Source organism: Ursus arctos, unplaced genomic scaffold (assembly GCF_023065955.2).
Source record: "Ursus arctos isolate Adak ecotype North America unplaced genomic scaffold, UrsArc2.0 scaffold_14, whole genome shotgun sequence".
Classification (NCBI taxonomy): domain Eukaryota; kingdom Metazoa; phylum Chordata; class Mammalia; order Carnivora; family Ursidae; genus Ursus; species Ursus arctos.
In genome coordinates this window covers 39,631,986-39,651,380 of record NW_026622808.1, presented here as the reverse complement: position 1 = coordinate 39,651,380, position 19,395 = coordinate 39,631,986, and the positions used below count along the sequence as shown (strand labels likewise).

The following is a 19,395-nucleotide window of genomic DNA, read 5'->3' as shown; positions in this document are numbered from 1 at the left end:
AATTTTTAAAAAAGAATACTTTAGCTACAAGATCCCAGACTAAGTAATATTAACAGTGGATTATCAATCTTATAAAATTCCAGTTTTGTAATATGTAAAACTCAAATAATTTTAAGAGTCTTTATGATATTTCCTTTAGGTGAAATTCCTAAGCAGGTTAAAGTGAAAAAATTGAAGAACTTAAAGACTCTGGATTCTAAACCTGGTATTGATTTTTATTATTATATTTTATTATTTTTATTTATTTTTAAATATACACTTATGCGGGTACTTGGGTCTTACCATTTACCGTATTTTCTTTACTTCTTAGGAGTTTATACTTCTTATAAGCCATATCTAAGTAGAGATGAAGAGATCATAAAACAATTGCAGAAGGTAATTCCTTGCTCCTCTTATTAATTTAAATTTCCTTGTGCAGGTAAGCAATATCCAGTTAGGCAGTATGTGCGTTATGTGCAATAATGTGAAATGAGGTCTTTCTTTTGAACCAAAGCTTCACAAAAATCAGAAGCCTAAGCAGCAATAATTATGCTCTTGAAATATGGGGCTGCAGCTACCAACTAGTGCCAGTCTTTCTAGAAACTTGGGAGTTAGAGTGAAAAAGTCATGGACTCTTCCATGAGGTAGTTTAGCATCCAACAGGGGTAGTTAGCATTTTTTGGAAAATGTAAATAATACTCATATAGCAAGTGTGAAGTAAAGACAGTTCATTGTAAATTGATACTTTCAAGTGTGGGATGAACACGAGATGTTTTGCTCTAAGGGTTTTCTTCACAGGATATTGCACAATAAACTTCAGGTTAAATTACTTCAAGGTGAGTTCTAGGGTTTGTTTTTTTTAAATCAAGTAAAAGTATGTATTTACATATCAGTTGAAAACTATAATTATGCATTGTTTTATATTCCCTTACACTAGAATGTAGGTTTTCATTGCTCTTTCTTCTAAGGGTGTACAACAGAAACGTCCTTCTGAGGCTCAAAGTGTTATTCTCCGACGCTATTTTTTGGAACTGACACAAAGCTTCATCATTCCATTAGTAAGTTAACATATGTATTTGTTTAACTTAATGATTTGTTGAAGGATGTATGAATGTTCTCCCCATTCACAAAAACCTTAAGTTGTGTGTTTTGCCTGCTCATGTGTTTGGTGATTAAAAATAGAGCCCTTTGCAGGAGACCTGGACTCTGTTCTAATATTAACTGTGTAACTTTGGCAAGTCACTTCCTCTCCCTGACCCTCATTGTCTTTATCTGTAAAATGTGGCTAATTCCACTTTTCCTAAATATCTTTCAGGGTTGCTGTGAATCTTAAATGAGATAATTGTGAAATATTATATAATTATTGCGTTTTTATACCTTAAAACAAGGTTAACTTGGAGCTTCTTTCTCTGATATTATTTCCCCTTTTTTTCAAAGCTACTTTTTTTAAGGATTTTATTTATTTATTTATTTATTTGAGAAAGAGAGAGAGAGAGCACGAGCCAGGGGAGAGACAGAACCTCAAGCAGACTCTGTGCTGAGCGCAGAGCCTGGTGCGGGGCTCAACCTCACGACCCTGAGATCATGACCTGAGCTGAAATCAAGAGTCAGACACTTAACCAACTGAGCCACCCAGGTGTCCTTCTGATACTATTTTCTTGAGCACAATTCGATATGATATCCATGAGACCAGTAACTCCATGATGACAGGGGCCTTATCTGTCTTGTTCATTATCTTTTCCTCAGTCTGGCATCTGGTAGCACTCAGTATTTATGGAATAAATGACTAGATAATATGGTTATTCTATGAAATTCAGTAGGATAGCATATTAAAATACTAGAAGATGCCTCACAGTTATCAGACAGTACCATATGTGGTCCTAGTCTGCAGACTGCATCAGAGAGAGATTCCATGTAGTTATTAATGTAATCTATCTATGAATATTATATGGGAGCAACCTGGAGATCTTTGCTATTACATTTTGAGGCGAAATAGTCTTTCTTGGTCTATGGATGTTAATTAATTTTGTTCCATTTAAATCTGTTTGATTTGAAATGAACTTTACTGTAGTGCTTAAGGGCATGGGCTGAAGTCAAGTAGACCTGAGTTCAGGTTCAGGCTATGTGACCTTGGGCAGCCTACTTAGCTTTTCAAAGCCTCTTTTCCAGTAATAATGGCCATATTGGATGGTTGCAAGGATTAAAAGAGATCATGCATATAAAATGTTGAGTACATTTCCTGGCACATACTCACCCTGTAGGGTTAATGACTATCACTAAAAATATGCAGTCCTTTGGATTATTTAAGATTTAGTTAAATTCTTACTGAAAAGCTGACTTCTCAATTCAGTCTAAATTTTGCTATGTCCGTTACGGAGAGTGATGCATTGCTGCTGTCCATTGAAAGAACGTATGATGAGAAACTTGTAAACCCATTTCTTTTAAGGGGGTCTGTTTATATGTTTTTGAAGACTCTCTAGGTATGCCTAACTTTGGGGCACCTGGGTGGCTCAGTTGGTTGAGTGTCTGACTCTTGGTTTTGGCTTGGGTCCTGGTCTCAGGGTTGTGGGATTGGGCCCTGCATTAGGCTCCCTGCTCAGCGCAGAGTCTGCTTGGGATTCTGTCTCTCCCTCTTCCTCTCCCCCTCCCTTCCCTTCCCTTGCATGTGCGTGTGTTCTCTCTCTCTCTCTCTCAAATAAATAAATAAATAAAATCTTAAAAAAAAAAAAGAATGCCCAACTTTGATTCATTTTTTCTTGGTTTCAGGAAAGATATGTGGCAAGCTTGATGCCTTTGCAGAAAAGTATCTCTCCATGGAAGGTATAACTATATTCAGTTAAATTCTTATTTGAGTTCTCATACTGTAATTAACTTCTGGGAGTATATCCATTTCTGATTTTTAAATCAGTATGTCCTAATTTCTAGAGTCCACCCCAACTAAGACAGTTTCTTCCAGAAGAATTTATGAAAACACTTGAGAAAACAGGACCTCAGCTGACCTCTAGAATAAAAGGCGACTGGATTGGACTTTATCGGTTGGTCTTTTTTTCTTCTTTTTCACCCATATGTAGAGCTTTATTTAAAAACAAAACAAAAAACCTGGCCTTAAACTTATATATTTTTTAAGAAATTCAAATAAATAAATAAAAATTTCATTGTTTCACATGGTTCTCCAAGCTATAGGTAGGAAAGCTATTGAGGAGAGGACGTAAGTAATAATCAAACTTTGCTTTTTTAAAATTTATTTTTATAGGCATTTTCTAAAATCTCCAAATTTTGATGGTTGGTTCAAGACCCGGAGGAAGGAAATGACCCAGAAATTGGAGGCACTCCATTTAGAAGCTCTTTGTGAAGAGGTTAGAAAACAGTGTGTTTGTGTGATGAGTAACAACTATTGAAAATAAAGATAACATTATCCTTAGAGGCTGGGAGATTATACCCATATCTACTACTTTGTAAATAGTAATACCTAACTTTTCTGAATCATGTGCTGTGTGTCAAGGACTGTGTAAGTGGTTTAGATGAATAATGTCTTTTAATCCCCACAATGATTCATTAAAGTAAGTGTGTTATAATCTGCATGATGATACCCCTAAGGATTATAAGTTAAGCGACTTGCTTCAGATGGCATCATTGCTAAGTAATGGAGCCAGCAGTGAGCTAGAGCCCTGCTTACACGGACCCAGAGGAGCTAACTGTGTACATGTCTTCCCAGCTTTGTGTTTGGTGAGCTCAGGTTGGTAGCTTGAAATTGGCTACAGTGAGAGTATTATGCCAGTTTGGCAAATGCTACAAACCAGAGACTTTTCCTGGAGAACTGGTGGTTAAATATTTACTAGTGTACCCCTGGATAGAATCAAGATTCAAATCAAGATTTCCAGTATTGTTAACAATTTTTTCCCTGTATTTTGACTGTTTATAATTTGTCACCAGACTATTTTAAATTGAGCTACTTGTGAAAATATAAAGGATAGTCTCATCTTTATTTAGCTTGAGGTGGGCTAGCCTTGAAGTGAACTTTCTAATCTTAAACTCCCAGTGACTGTGGTTGTGAGAGAAGGAATACAATGAAGGCAACCACAAATAAGCTTGTTTGTCGATGTGGAAGTTTACATCCAGTAATATATTCATGTTCACAGTTACCTTAATTTGTTAGTTAATGTCCCTTATAAATTAAAGTACTTACTACTTAGTAGGGATGGGGGTTAGTATTGTACTTGGAGGTGCAACTTTTTCATTGATCCAAAAGGGCTACCTCAGAAAGGAGTTTCTTGCATTTTGTTTTATTTCCAACTATTAGACAGTTCTAGTTAATGTCAAAAATTATCTAATTAATGTTGTTAGACTATCATGTGGTGAATGATTCTTGTACTAGAGTGCTGTATCTGAGTTACATACTCTATTCTCCTTTTCCTTCCTATCCTTCCTGCTTGGTAGCCTCGCCTGTTAAAATATAGCAGTTTGAAAAGTATTTTGAGTATTTACTGATTTGGGATTTGTTTATTCTTGTAGGACTTACTTCTCTGGACTCAGAAACACACAGAAGTAGAAACAGTAGACCTTGTACTGAAGCTAAAAAATAAGCTGGTATGTAGCCAAAACAGCAAAGATCCATGAAGGTGTTTTCCTCACATTTGAGGTGATAGTTCATGATGTATTGCAGAAATAGTTTTTTAGGGGCGCCTGGGTGGCACAGCGGTTAAGCGTCTGCCTTCAGCTCAGGGCGTGATCCCAGCATTATGGGATCGAGCCCCACATCAGGCTCCTCCACTGTGAGCCTGTTTCTTCCTCTCCCACTCCGCCTGCTTGTGTTCCCTCTCTCGCTGGCTGTCTCTATCTCTGTCGAATAAATAAATAAAATCTTAAAAAAAAATAGTTTTTTAAAATGAGAGCACTTGAGATTGGTCGGTAAATGGTAGATCTGATTGAAAATACTTGGTCACTCAAGAAGATCACAGTCACACCAGATAATTTTAAAAGTAGTTACAGGGAGTCTAATGAGCTCTACAAAAAACATTGTCACTTATATTTAATACCACATGGTACCTATAGGTATTATCTATTAATTTACATAGAAGTCTTTTATTGAGCTCATGTTCTTTGCTTTTTTACAATTCCTCTAAATTCTAATGTAAGTTTGAATTTTCCAAATCATTAGACCATTAAAATTGTTCATTTAGAGGATATAATGTATTAATACAGACTCAGAGGGTAATTTAAATGTTTCCAAATGTTCCTTCTGTAGTTGCAGGCTGATCGAGAGCATTTACCTGTGAAACCTGACACTATGGAAAAGTTACGGACACACATCGATGCAATTATCTTAGCATTGCCAGAGGACCTACAAGGCATACTGCTCAAAACGGGCATGACATGATGTTTGCCAGGATTTTCCAGCCAAAAAGGATTGTGCACCATGAAGCATACTGACATTTCAACCCAGCGCACAAAGGAGATGTTTCAGTGTGGAAAATAGCCGTGAATGCTAGCTACAGGGTGGAAAGACTATACTGACAAACAGACCTTTTTAGTGCATTATTTTTAAAAATGGTTATCTGTGGTGGTTCCACTTTAATACTGAAACACCGAAAGGCATTTCTATATTTTTAATCATGTTCTAAAGTGCTCTTATGAGAGACCTGTGGGGCCATCAGTATAAGTGATTCCAAACTGCAGTGCTGGCATTGCAGATATTTTTTTAAATTGGTGCTGCTTTGCCCAATCATGTTAAAACTCAGGGGGATATAAAAATAACATTCACACTGGCTATCTTCTTAAGAAGAAGGAAAAGACTGATCTGTCCGACTGTAGTTAGAAGTAATTAATGCTTTTGTAGTGCCTTCTGTTGTCCTACATGTTTCACAAAGCTCAGCTGCTAGTCTTGAAGCTTTTTCTTAACTCAATTATGCTGTGTAATTTTATAAGGCATTCTTCTGAGTAATCACTGCTTAAAGATACATTTCTTGCCTCCCATCATGTTTATTAGTAGTGCCCGGTGTTTTGTTTTGTTTTGTTTTATTTTGTTTCCAGTTGTCAAGTAGGTTTCATTTTGTTATATTCTATATCATTTCAAGTTTAATCTTATCAGTTTCTCCAAAGGCAAGAAAGCATCTAATATTAATTATGGGAGAGTTTATTTCTTCTAACCATTTACTAGTTGAACCTGTTTAAGTTAATTAGCTTGGATGTTTTTTAGAGACATTCTAATTGTAAAGCTCATAATCAGCTATTTTTTAAACTGAACTACTTTCATTTCAAAGGCATTCATAAACCATTTATGTTATAGTCATGTAAGTGATTATAAGATTAGTTTTCAGCATTACTTGTTTGGTAGGGTTTTTGCCCCCCCAAATTAATATTTCTCAGAACACTTTCCCTACTGTTGTTCGACGTGGGGACTTTTGCCTAAATCACTGTTATAGCTAGTTTGTTGTTGTTGTTGTTTTGTTTGTTTCTGTTTTGTTTTGTTTAAACAGTACTACCTTGCCAAAAATAGAAGATTGTGGTTTGGTAGAGTAAGGTTGTTTGGTTTGTGTTTGAATAGGAGTGTCCTCCAGAAGCCACTATTTAAAATAGCCACACATGACATAGCACATATGTAAATAGCTGTGTCTTGAATTACCCTCTCAGCAACCAAATTTAGTTGTATGTGTTTGTAAAAGAAAAGGCTTCAGAAGCTGTCTCTTGTTTTCTGCTAATGCAACTCTTAAGGGCACTCCTAACCCAGAAAGCCTCTTTGTGTTCGTACCTGTGGTCTTATACCTAAATGTGCCCTTTTCTCATGGATACAGTCTCTTGAAGCATACCTCAAAGTCATAGAGAGAATATGGCATTTGAAAGAAATCATTTGCCTTGGATCATAGGAGTTATTTTGTGAAACAACATTGTCCTTATGGAAAAGGGGCAACTACTTTTATATGCTAAAGTATTTCATATCTTTCTGGGAAACCTTATTTAGGTATAAATGGTCATCTTATTATTTTTCAAAAAGGGGTATTTTAATAATCTTACGATTTATATGCAGTTTGTGACCAGAATTTGAAAGCTGTTAGTGTCATATCAAGGATCTTTTAAATTATACCACTACAGGATGTATCATTTCAAGTTTATTTTGCACAGCTAAAGAGTAGCAAAGGATGCCAAGTAGCATAATAACAGTATCTTCATATTTACTGTATTTAACTAAAACCTGACACATGTTGAAAATCATATCATACTTAACCTGGTTTATCTATTAATTTCAAATTATGTACTTGTAAAATTAATTCAAGATTGCATTGGGAATCTGAGAAAGACTGGTAACAATTTTTTGTGTGATTTTCAGTGTTGTCCTTTTTTTTTTTTTTTTTTTTGAAGAGACATCGTTAAGCTCTAAAACCTGCCGTTTAATGTTTATCTCCACCAGCATCAGAGGGAATCACTGCTTTCAGGGTGTTATGTAATGCCTAGTGCCTTCTGTTTTCGTGAAGAAGAGGTTTTGTGAAGGCATTTATGGTCATTACTGAAAAATGAATTAAAGGCCTTGGATTTTAAAGCACTTGGATGTCTTGTGTTATTTCTCAGTAAGGTTGGAGTGCTTGATAAAATGCATAATAAATGAAACTTGTGCATTATGAGTTTCCTTTTACTTCCCATCTTATTTTTAAAAATTCAAATGAAAACCTTCTTCTGTTTACTATGAACATGTGAACAAGCAGTCAGGTGTAATAACAGATCAGTGAAGTGATTTCATATCCTTGTTGGCAGTGTATTGACTTTATGAAATGTTCTGATGAAAAAGTTTTAGCTTAATAATGTAGCTGTTGTTGGATTCTTGGATTCTCCCTTATTTACTACTACTTTTTTTTTTTTTACCTTTTTTTAAATCTCAAATTACTTTTATTTCTTTCTCTCTCTTTTTTAAAGCATATGATACTATCCTTTGGATTTTAATTTATTTGTTGATAATAAAATATATTGGCCATTACTCCTTTTCGAAGTTACTGGGTAATATCCTTAAAAGTGCACTATAAAATATTTCAGTACATTTAAAAGAGATTCTGTTAAAATCTGTCCTTTTGTTTTCATTTGCTCATAACTTCATTCATTTATTTTTATTTTTTTCAGAACAAAACAATAAGTAGTCTTTATTACATTGTTACAGTACAGTTCAATATGCTATGCAATATAATTACATATATGACTTCATCCTTACAATATTCCTATTAAAAAGCATGCACTTTTTTAAAATTTTATTTTATTTTATTTTATTTTGAGAGAGAGAGCGCACACACGAGCAGGAGTAGAGGCACAAAGGGAGAAGAAGAGAGAGAATCTTAAGCAGACTCCACATGAAAGCCTGATGTGGGGCTTAATCTCACGACCCTGAGATCATGACCTGAGCTGAAATCAAGAGTTGGATGCTTAACCAACTGAGCCACCCAGGCATCCCAGGCATGCACTTTTCTATTACTATTTCACAATAAGAAAACTGAGAACAGAGTTGCCAAAAATCTTGACTAACGTTATGTGACTGCTAAGGGTAGAGCTAGGACTTATACAATTGTCATGATATACTGCTTTGAGCTGTGTATTTTGAATTTATATTTTTCTAAGTAATTGTAAGTTTCATTTTAAAAATATGTATTCATATCAAAATAATATATGCAAGAGTTGAAGCAACAAGAAGTACAAAAAGGTCTATCATAAAAAGCAAATATAATTTCATATGCTATCTCAATACCATACTGCATACTCCAAAGATGTTTCTAACTCTTCCTATTTTAGTTCATTCTAATAATTCTGAACATATATTTATATCTTGGTTCCTTGATCTACCAATTTTAGTATTTGTTGATGATGTTTCAACTGATATTACTGGCTATCTTTTTGTTTTGTTTTGTTTTTATTTAAATTCAATTAACTCCATATATTATTGGTTCCAGCAGTTTTATAAAACACCCAGTGCTCATTATACCACATGCCCTCCTTAATGTCCATCACCCAGTTACCCCGCTCCCCCACCCCTACAGCAACCCTCAGTTTGTTTCCTATGATTGAGTCTCTTACGGTTCGTCTCCCTCTCTGATTTTGTCTTGTTTTATTTTTTCTTCTCTTCCCTATGATCCTGTTTTGTTTCTTAAATTCCATATATGAGTGAGATCATATGATAATTGTCTTTCTCTGATTGATTTATTTTACTTAGCATAATACTCTCTAGTTCCATCCACGTCATTGCAAATGGCAAGAATTTTTTTTTTGATGGCTAAGTAGTGTTCCACTGTATATATATGTACCACATCTTCTTTATCCATTCATCTGTTGATGGGCATCTGGGTTCTTTCCATAGTTTTACTATTGTGGGCATTGCTGCTATAAATATTGGGGTACGGGTGCCCCTTTGTATCACTACATTTGTATCTTTGGGATAAATACCCAGTAGTGCAATTGCTGGGTCATAGGGTGGCTCTATTTTCAACTTTTTGAGAAAACTTATTTTGAGAAAACAGTATTGTTTTCCAGAGTGGCTGCACCAACTTGCATTCCCACCAACATTGTAAAAGAGTTCCCCTTTCTCCACATCCCTGCCAACATCTGTCATTTCCTGACTTGTTAATTTTAGCCATTCTGACTGGTGTGAGGTGGTATCTTGTTGTGGTTTTGATTTGTACTTCCCTGATAGTGAGTGATGTGGAGCATTTTTTCATGTGTCTGTTGGCCATTTGAATGCCTTCTTTGGAGAAATGTCTGTTGATGGTGTTCTGCCCATTTCTTGATTGGCTTATTTTTTCTTTGGGTGTTGAGTTTGATAAGTTCTTTATAGATTTTGGATACTAGCCCTTTATCTGATTAGACATTTGCAAATATCTTCTCCCATTCTGTCAGCTGCCTTTTGGTTTTGTCAACTATTTCCTTTGCTGTGCAGTTCATTTGTTTTTATACATCTGAATTTTACTGGCTTCCTCCTTTTAGCATAACTTGGAGAAAAACTTAAATTACTAACTTCCTAATATTAGTCCTCTAAAAACAGCTGAAGAAGACAAAAAACTTTTAATTATGGATATATATTTAAATAACAAAATATGTTAATTCATTAATGACTAAATTATAAACAATTTGATATCCTTCCATATATCCAAGATATATTACTTATATGCCATCTGCAACTTTGTTGAATTGTAGTATTTATAATTATACCAATAGAAATCGGCACTTATTAATAAAATAGAGCTAGAATTTTTTTCCAACTACATTTCCCAGTTTGTTTGAAATAGATAAAGCGTGGCAGGAGAATTCTGCTATATCCTATTCTCCAGGGTTACTTCTGCACTTTTGAATACCAGCCTTTCTCTGTTACCCACTACTTGAATGCTATGCTGTGCCTTTCTTTAAATTAAGATTATTATTGTCAGGGGCGCCTGGGTGGTACAGTCAGTCAGGTGTCTGACTCTTGATCTCAGCTCAGGTCTTGCTCTAAGGATTGTGAGTTCAAGCCCCGCATTGGGTGCTGGGCATGGAGCCTACTTTAAAAAAATAATAAAAATAAAAAGATTACTGTTGTCTAATAATCATAGGTCTCATTCCGTTTTACTAGTGTCACCACTAGGCTTAGGTTCCTCTGCTTCTTTTTGTCTCCCTGTTCTCTTTGTCATCATGTCATCATTTCTGTTTAGCCAATTAGAAAGTTAAACTTCATGGATCCTTCATTTTTTTTCCTGTTCATGTTTTTCTGTACTAACCAGTATGAATACATTGTAACATAAATTACTTGCAGAATGAATGAGATACTTTCAAAAAATAGTAACTTTATATTCCAGAATTCTCATACTTGCCATTAAGTGAATAGATTTTTAGACTTCAGGAGGAAACTATTAAAATGATTGATTATGATCTAATGAAATGCGTAAATATTTTTATAGCCAGAGGCTCTGGTGGTAGAACCCAGCAATTTATGTTCTTAAAAAAAACAGCTTTATTGAAATATAATTGACACACAATTAACTGAAGACAAAACGTACAATTTGATAAATTTTAAGATTTGAATATACCCATAAGGGGCTCCTGGATGGCTCAGTCCGTTAAGTGTCTGCCTTCCACTTAGGTCATGATCCCAGAGTCCCGGGATTGAGCCGCACATCGGGCACCCTGCTCAGCGGGGAGTCTGCTTCTCCCTCTGCCCCTCACCCCGCTCATGCTCTCTCTCTCTTTCTCTGTCTCACTTGCTCTCTCTCAAATAAATAAAAATTAAATCTTTAAAAATGTTTAAAAAAATGAATACACCCATAAAGCCATCACCACAGTCAAGATAGGAACATATACATCACCCTTCAAACTTCCCTCATGTTCCTCTGCACTCCTTCCTGCCTCCCTTCTCAAACAACCACAATCTGTGTTCTGTCACCATTGATTAGTTTGTATTTTCTAGAGTTTACGTAAGTGGAATTATATAGAATGTACTTCTTTTTTTGATCTGATTTTTCTTAACTTATTAATATAGTATTTATTTGTCTTCCCTCTGCCAAACCCTGAGCCAACCGCTTTCCCCAGCCTGCCTGGTGATATATAGGAAAAAATTTACAGAGCAGATGAGACATGGGAGAAAGAACCATGAGCAGTGGAGAGGGCTCCTGAACATGGTGAAGAGGATGGAAAAGGCTACCGTCAGGTAAAAGAGCCCCATGGCCTCTGAGATGGAAAAGCCCAGAATGGCATAGGAGAAGAGCTGTTGCTTCAAAGAAAAGTTCCTGGCGTAACCAGTGATGAGGACCCCAAACACAGTCCCACGCCCAGCCCCAGAGCCAGTCATCCCACTGTGACAGCCGCAGCCCTAATGAATTTAGCTACTGTTTGAAATGGCACTTGTTTGGAGGTTAGGGCTAGGGGTAAGGGAGGCTGCCCAGCTCCTGAGGCTCTCATTGGCAGTGTCTCCGGTTGTTTGAGCACTGCTGCAAAAAGTGGCCAACTCAGCAGCTGAGAAGTGCTCCTGACTAGCGAGGGCATGGAGACAAATTTGGTACACATGTACCTTTTCAGGGAGTGAGGGGCTCCAGCAGGAGAGCTGCTCCCAGTGTAGAGAGGGGTCTAACTTCTTTCATACAGCATGATTGTTTCAAGATTCATTCATGTTGTGCGTATCAATAGTTCATTACTTTTATTGCTGAGTGGTATTCTATTACATGGCTATAACAAAAATGTCTTATCCACTCACCTGTTGATGGACATTTTCTAGTTTTTGGCTATTCCAAATAAAGCTTTTATGAACACTCATGATTTGTATAGACATATATATCCTTTCCTGTGGGGTAAATACCTAGGAATTATATGAATAGGATTGCTGGATCATATGGTAGGTGAATGTTTAACCTTTTAAGAAACTGACAAACTTTTCCAAAGTGGTTGTACTAATTTGTTTTCACCAGCTGTGTATGAGTTCCATTGTCTGCACATCCTCCCCAGCACTTTGTATGGTCAGCCTTTTTAATTTAGCCATTCTAATAGGTTTGTATTATTATCTCATTGGGATTTTAATTTGCATTTCCCTAATGACCTGTGACATTGAACATCTTATGTTTATTATTTATGTATATGGCTTTTGGGGGGGCTTGGTAAAGTGGTAAAATTTTTTGCTCATTTAAAAAATAGAGTTATTTAAGGGGTGCCTGCGTGGCTCAGTTGGTTAAGCATCTAACTGCAGCTCAGGTCATGATCTCAGGGCCCTGGGATCGAGTCCTGTGTCCAGCTCTGCACTCAGCGGGAAATTTGCTTGAGATTCTCTCTCTTTCTCTCAAATAAATAAAATCTTTTAAAAAATTGAGTTGTTTAATTGCTAATGGTTGAGTTTTGAGAGTTCTCTATATATCCTTTTTTAAAAAGATTTATTTGAGAGAGAGAGAGACCATAAGCAGGGGGAGGGGCAGAGGGAGAGAATCTTCAAGCCGACTCTCTGCTGAGTGTGGAGCCCACTGCAGAGCTTGATCTCAGGACCTGTGAGATCATGACCTGAGCTGAAACCAAGAATCGGGCATTTAACTGACTGAGTCATCCAGGTGTCCCCTTTCCATATATTCTTAATACAAGTTCTTTTTCAGGTATATGGTTTGCAAACATTTTCCCCCTAGTTTGTGACTTGTCTTCCATTTTCATAACAGCATCTTTTGAAGAAGCAGAAATTTATGAATTTCTATGCAAATTCTTCCTGGGATTTTGATTGGGATTGTAGTAAATTTATAGATAAATTGGAGGAGAAGTGATATCTTAATTATATCGCCCCCTGATCCATGAACAAAATGTATCTCTCCATTATTTATATCTTCTTTAATTTCTTTCAGCAATATTTTATGGTTTTCAGGGTACAAATATTTAACATCTTCTGTCAGATTTATCCCTAAGCCTGTCTTATGTTTGATGTTATAAATGATATCATTTTTAAAATTCGATTTTCAGTTTTTCATTCAAAAGTTTAGTTCAAAATACTAATATGTAGTTGACTTTTGTAGACTGATATTGTATCCCTCAACCTTAAAAAACTTATTTACTAGTTCTAGTAGCTTTTTTTGTAGATTCCATCGTATTTTTTAATCTAGAAGATTATACCATCTCTGAATAAAGACTGCTTACTTCTTTCCAATAGATGGCTTTTATTTATATTTCTTGCCTGATTGCACCGGCTAGAATCTCCAATACAATGTTGAATAGCATTGGTGAGAGTGGACATCTCTGTCTCCTGATCTTAAAGCATTCAGCCTTTTATAATTAAGTATGATATTAGCTGTAGGGTTTTTTTTATAGATGTCCTTATCAAGTTGATGATGTCCTCTTCTATTCCTAGTTTGCTGAGAGTTGTTGTTGTTGTTGTTTTTAAATCAGGAATGGGCTTTGGATTTTGTTAAATGCTTTTCCTGAATCTATTGAGATGATCATATGGTTTTCCTTTTTGAGTTTGTGGATATGATTGATACGTTAACATTGATTGACTTTTGAATGTTAGCCCAACTGTATTCCTAGGATTAACCCCCCTTGGTCTTGATGTGCTATGCTTTTAATACAATTTTGGATTTGACTCGCTAAAATTTTACTTAGAATTTTTGCTCCTGGGGGTGGGCAGCTGGCACTCTGCTGGGCGCCTGGCCTCACCATGTGGCCTGGGCACTCCTCAAGGGCACCCTGATCCCCCTCCCAGGGATGGTGCCCCTGAGGACGAGTCTGTCCCCCACCACACTGACCCTGGCCCCTGGCCCCCATGGCCACCTCAGCACCACCCCACCTGACAAGCTGAAGGAAGGTGACTGCCCCACACCACCCCTGCTCCGCCTAGCACTGTGAGGAAGCAGGACAAGGCAGATCTGCAGATGAAGAGCCCAGAAAAGAAGTGAAGGAAGTCAAATACTCAGGACCCTGCATACGCACATTTCATGGAGTTTGCACCATGCCTGACTCCCATGATGGATCACCTGGTTGCATCCAACACTTTTGAGGATGACTTTGGAGCCCCTAAGGTGGGGGGCGCAACCCCCCCATTCCTTGGCAGTCCGTCCCCTTTGGAGGCTTCTGTGTACAGGGGGACGTGGCAGGTGAGGTACCCCCAGGCTATGGCATTGGGGGTGAAGGTGGTCCCCAGCCTCTTCATTAGCAACCTGACTTTTCCCTCCCACCCCTATGGGCCCTGCTTTCAACATGAACTCTCCCCCCCCCCCAGGGCTCTGGCTACTCACCCCTAGGCAACATGAACTTTCTAGCCAACCCTTGAACCAACTTCTGGGTCAAAACTTCAGCCTCCCTGGTGGGCAGATGATGCCAGGCCCACTGGGGGGATTTGGCCCCATAATCTCACCCACGATGGGACAACCTCCCAGAGTGGAGTTCCCCCCACTTCTCTCCCCCAGCGCTTTGTGCAGCCAGGAGCACTTTTTGGCCATTCTCCTCCAGAGACCTTGTCAAGGGATCCCCAGCCCGCCCCCCAACACAAGTCCCTTCCCTGGTCCAGACCCTGGCTTTCCTGGCCCTGGCGGTGAGGATGGGGGAAAGCCCTTGAATCCTCCTGCCCCCAGTGCTTTTCCCCAGGAGCCTCACTCAGGCTTCCCACCTGATGCTGTCAATGGGAATCAGTCCAGTTTCCCCCTAAACAGCAGTGGGTGGGGTGCAGGAACTCCGGATGCTAACAGCCTGGCACCCCCCAGCAAGGTAGGTGGGGGCTCAGGGCCTTGGCTTCCCCCAGGCCTGGTGTACCCATGTGGTGCCTGTTGTAGTGAGGTGAACCATAACCAGCATGCCATTCTGTATGAGGCCTCCTGCCAGAAGTGGTTCCACCATTACCTCACAGGTATGACAGAGCACATATGGGCTGCTGACCACTGAGACCTCTGCCGTCTGGGCTTGTGATCTCTGCCTCAAGACCAAGGAGATCCAGTCTGTACATCCATGATGGTATGAGGCAGCTGATAGCTGCTAACGATGGGTGACACTGGCAAGGGCGATGGTTTCCAAGTCTGGTTCTTGGTCCTTGTCTCCACTGGCTTCCCGTCCCTGTGGGGCAGAAACACAGTGGCTCCTGGGTATAGAGAAAGAATTGAGGTGGGCAGGCAAAAGAGCCCGGATTGCTAACTTTTCCAGAAACTTATTCATACATGTTGAGATCTACAGAGATCCAGGAAACCAAAGCCCTGCCAATCATTGTGGTGGCTTCAGTCTCTGAAGGCCTAGGGGTATGACTGCAAGGAAAAGAGGCTAGAGGAAGATCTGGAAGGCAAGGGTCTCCTCTGTGCAGATGACGGATACCCCATCCCCCATGCTTAGCACTCTTATCTAGCCCCTTAGGCTAGCTGCAGCCTTAGTCTTTGGAGTGAAATGTTAAAGGTTTCTGGCTGGAGGAGTTGGGATCCCATCCCTGTAGTATACCTTTCACAGGCTTTAGGAGACAGCTTTAGGGAATAAATGGGGAATTTTCCCTTTTCTTACCCATCCCTTGACTCCTCCAAGACCTACCCAAGTCCTACTCCCTTAAAGAACCAAATAGCTTGAAGAAGCAGGAGAGCTCTTGGCTGGGGCAGTTTCTTGGTGATTTGGGGCTTCAAGAATATAGGTAAGAGATGCTGTCCAGACACATGTCCTTCATACCAAAGCCAGTGGCCCTTTCTCAGCCTCTCTTGGGCTTTTCTCCTAAGGACCATATTTTTGCCAAAAATTGGGATCTGTGGTCTGACAGACCAGAATATTTGAAGTTCAGAGTGTCCTGGAACCTGGACTCTGGTTGTACCACCCTCCTCCAGCTTGCCCATGTCCTGCACAGTAGCGTCAGCGCTGGTCTAGAGCTTTTGGCACCTGTATTTCTCTGCCTCCCTGGCTTGATTGCAGGAAAGCCTGAAAAGGCACAGAGCCTTTATAGCTCATCTCCTTTTACAAGGATCTCTGTACCAGCCTGTGGGTGAGGGAGGCAGTGGGACTGTCATTGCCATGGTCCTGAAATGCACTCCAGAGTTCGAATGTGTTTTGCTTCTCTTTCCCTACCTTTCTGTCTGTCTTCTTGGGCCCGGTGATCTAGCAGTAATTCTTCTCAACCAGTCCTGCACTGGGCTTTATGTATTAATATTTTATTTTTTAGGCTCTGCCTGCCAGAGATGGGCCTGGGGCCTGGTAGGAGCCTGGCACTGCTGCTCTATCTCTCTTGTACCTCATGCACACATTCCTCAGTGGGGTGGGAAAGGCAGGCACGGGTGTGGCCCTGAGAGGAGCTGGTGGTCCCTGCCCCCTTCTCTCGGGAATGCTAGCATGTGAAGAGAGGACACACGAATATACTGCAGAACTCACTGGCCCGTTCAGGTGGAGCCAGCAGCTTTTGAGGCTGTGAGAGAGAAGGGAGAGGCCTCTGGGCTTCTCTCTTCCAGTGTCCTGTCTCCCCTGTATTCCCCTCCCCCCCCACACCCCCTCCCCCTGCCCAGCTTTGTGCTGTGTATGTCGTTCTGTTGCCCCTCTTTTATCTGTTCCTATTTTTGTGATGTCTTCCCCTGGCCCCATCTCCGCCTTTTGTAAGTACCTCCTGGGGGAGGGAGTCTTCTGCTCAATCCTTCTCTCCCTCTCACTCTACTACTTCTTGGAAGAAAGTAGGGGTGGCAGAGATGTGGTGGGGGGGGTCTCTTGTATGGTTGGATTAATAAAATCCAACCTCCCACCAAAAGAATTTTTGCTTTTGTGCTGGGTATTGATGGGTATTGGTTTGTAGTTTCTTTGTAATGTCTTTGGTTTAGGTATCAGGCCTCACAGAGTGAGTTACAAGAGTAGTGTCAAGATGGTATTGTGTATTTCTTAAATGTTTGGTAATACTCACCAGTGAGCCATTATTTTCTTTGTGGAAAGGTGCTTACACTCAATTTAAAAAATAGATACAAGGTTGTTAAGTTTATCTGTTCCTTCTTGAATGAGCTTTGGTAGTTTGTGTCTTGCAAGAAATTTTCCAGTTGCTATTTTTTTTAAAGATTTTATTTATTTATTTATTTATTTGAGAGAGAGCATGAGGGAGAGAGCAGGAACAGGGGGAGCGGCAAAGGGAGAGGGAGAAACATACTCCCCACTGAGCAGGGAGCCCAATGTGGGGCTTGATCCCAGGACCCTGAGATTATGACCTGAGCCCAAGGCAGACACTTGACCAACTGAGCCACCCAAGTGCCCCAGAAATTTACCAGTTTCATCTAAACTGTTGCATTTATGGGCATAAAATTGTTCATAATATTCTTTCATTGTTGTTTCACTATCCGTAGAAACTCTAGGGATGAGAACGTTTCTCATTTCTGATACTGGAGGCTTATGAATTTCATTAATCTTCTCAAAGAATTGGATTTTGGTTATATTTTCTCTATTTTTTCTGTTTTCCGTTTCATTGATTCCTACTGTTGTCTTTCCTTTCTTCAGCTTACTTTGGTTTTAATTTCCTTTTTTTTTTTTTTTTTTTTTTTTTGGTTTCTCAAGGTAGAAGCTGACGTCATTGGTCTGAGATCTTTCTTCTTCTCTAATGTAGGTTCTTAGTGCTTACATTTCCCCCTAAGTTCTGCTTTAGTAACATTCCATAAATTATGATACATTCTATATTTATTTTCATTCAGTTCAAAATACCTCATAATTTCCTTTTTGATTTCTTAGATGGATCCATGGGTTAATCAGAAGTGTTACTTTCCAAACATTTGTAGGTTTTCCAGAAATCTTTTTATCAGTTTTTAATTTCATTTCAGTATAGTCCAAGAACATACTTGGTATGTGTTGAATCCTTTTATATTTATTAAGATTTGTTTTATGGCCCAGAATATGCTTTATCTTGGTAAATGTTCCAGGTACACTTGAGAACAATGTGTATTTTGCTGTTGTTGAATGGAGTGTTTTATAAATGTCAAGTTTGTTGACAGTGTTGTTCATGTCCTTGCTGATTTTCTGCCTACTCATTCTATCAATTATTAAGAAAGGTCTACTGAAGTCTCTTGATGATAATTATAAGTTTTGCATATACTTTGCTCTGAAATCCACTTTGTTTGATATTCATGGAACTTCAGCTTTCTTTTGACTAGTGTTAGCATGGTGTATCTTTTCCAGAGTTTTACCATTAACCTATTTGTTATCTTTATATTTTTAAATACTTGTTTTGTAGATAGCATATAGTCTGTTGCCACTTTTTTTTAAATCCAACTTGACAAATTTTGCCTTTTAATTGGTGTGCTTCTACCACTGACAATTAATGTGATTATTGATATGGTTAGATTTGAATTTATTATCTTGCTCTTTGTTTTCTATTTTTAAAATCTCCTCTTTATTCCCCTTTTCCTTTTTATCTGAGTTCTTTTGAATTAATGGAATATTTTTTATGATCTCATTTTATCTCCTTTGTGGGATTACTGGCTATAACTCTTTGTTTTATTATTTTAGTGTAGTTACTTTACGGTTTACAGTATACATTTTTAACTTACTGGTCTACCATCAAGTGATATTATGTCACTGCATGTATAAAATAAGAATGTTACAGTAATGTATTTCTGTCTCTCTGCTTCCAGCCTTTATATTCTCATTCATGAATTTTAATTTTGCATAATACATTGTTGTTATTTTTGTTTAAATAGTCAAGTATTTTATGTATGTATGTATGTATGTATGTATGTAAGCTACATGCCCGATGTGGGGCTTAAACTCATGACCTCGAGATCAAGAGTTGCATGCTCCACCAACTTAGCCAGCCAGGTGCCCCAACTAGCCAATTATCTTATAAAAATATTTAAATAGGGGTGCCTGGGTGGCTCAGTTGGTTAAGCATCTGCCTTTGGTTCAGGTCATGATCCCAGGGTTCTGGGATTGAGCCCCATGTCAGACTTCCTGCTCAGTGAGGAGTCTGCTTCTCTCTCTCCCTCTGCCCCTCCCCCTGTTTGTGTGCTCTCAAATAAATAAATAAATAAATAAATAAATAAA

The 19,395-nt window shown here is 38.6% G+C and overlaps 1 protein-coding gene and 2 pseudogenes across 2 annotated transcripts in view; 2 read left to right on the top strand and 1 right to left on the bottom strand.

Annotated features, from left to right (window-relative positions):
- Positions 1 to 7,516, top strand: part of DENND6A (DENN domain containing 6A) — a 56,194-nt gene extending 48,678 nt beyond the window's left edge. For both annotated transcript variants that reach the window (XM_026501084.4, XM_026501083.4), the window contains exons 13-20: positions 140 to 205; positions 311 to 375; positions 948 to 1,037; positions 2,746 to 2,799; positions 2,905 to 3,014; positions 3,233 to 3,335; positions 4,492 to 4,566; positions 5,225 to 7,516. In XM_026501084.4, the coding sequence (XP_026356869.1) occupies positions 140 to 205; positions 311 to 375; positions 948 to 1,037; positions 2,746 to 2,799; positions 2,905 to 3,014; positions 3,233 to 3,335; positions 4,492 to 4,566; positions 5,225 to 5,356 (695 nt within the window). In that variant the 3' untranslated portion in view covers positions 5,357 to 7,516. The remainder of the gene's footprint in view (positions 1 to 139; positions 206 to 310; positions 376 to 947; positions 1,038 to 2,745; positions 2,800 to 2,904; positions 3,015 to 3,232; positions 3,336 to 4,491; positions 4,567 to 5,224) is intronic.
- A 3,378-nt stretch (positions 7,517 to 10,894) lies between these two features.
- On the bottom strand, positions 10,895 to 11,979 carry LOC113256543 (ATP synthase F(0) complex subunit C2, mitochondrial-like; annotated as a pseudogene).
- Positions 11,980 to 12,111: 132 nt separating this feature from the next.
- Positions 12,112 to 16,571, top strand: LOC113257007 (pygopus homolog 2-like; annotated as a pseudogene).
- Positions 16,572 to 19,395: the final 2,824 nt, after the last annotated feature.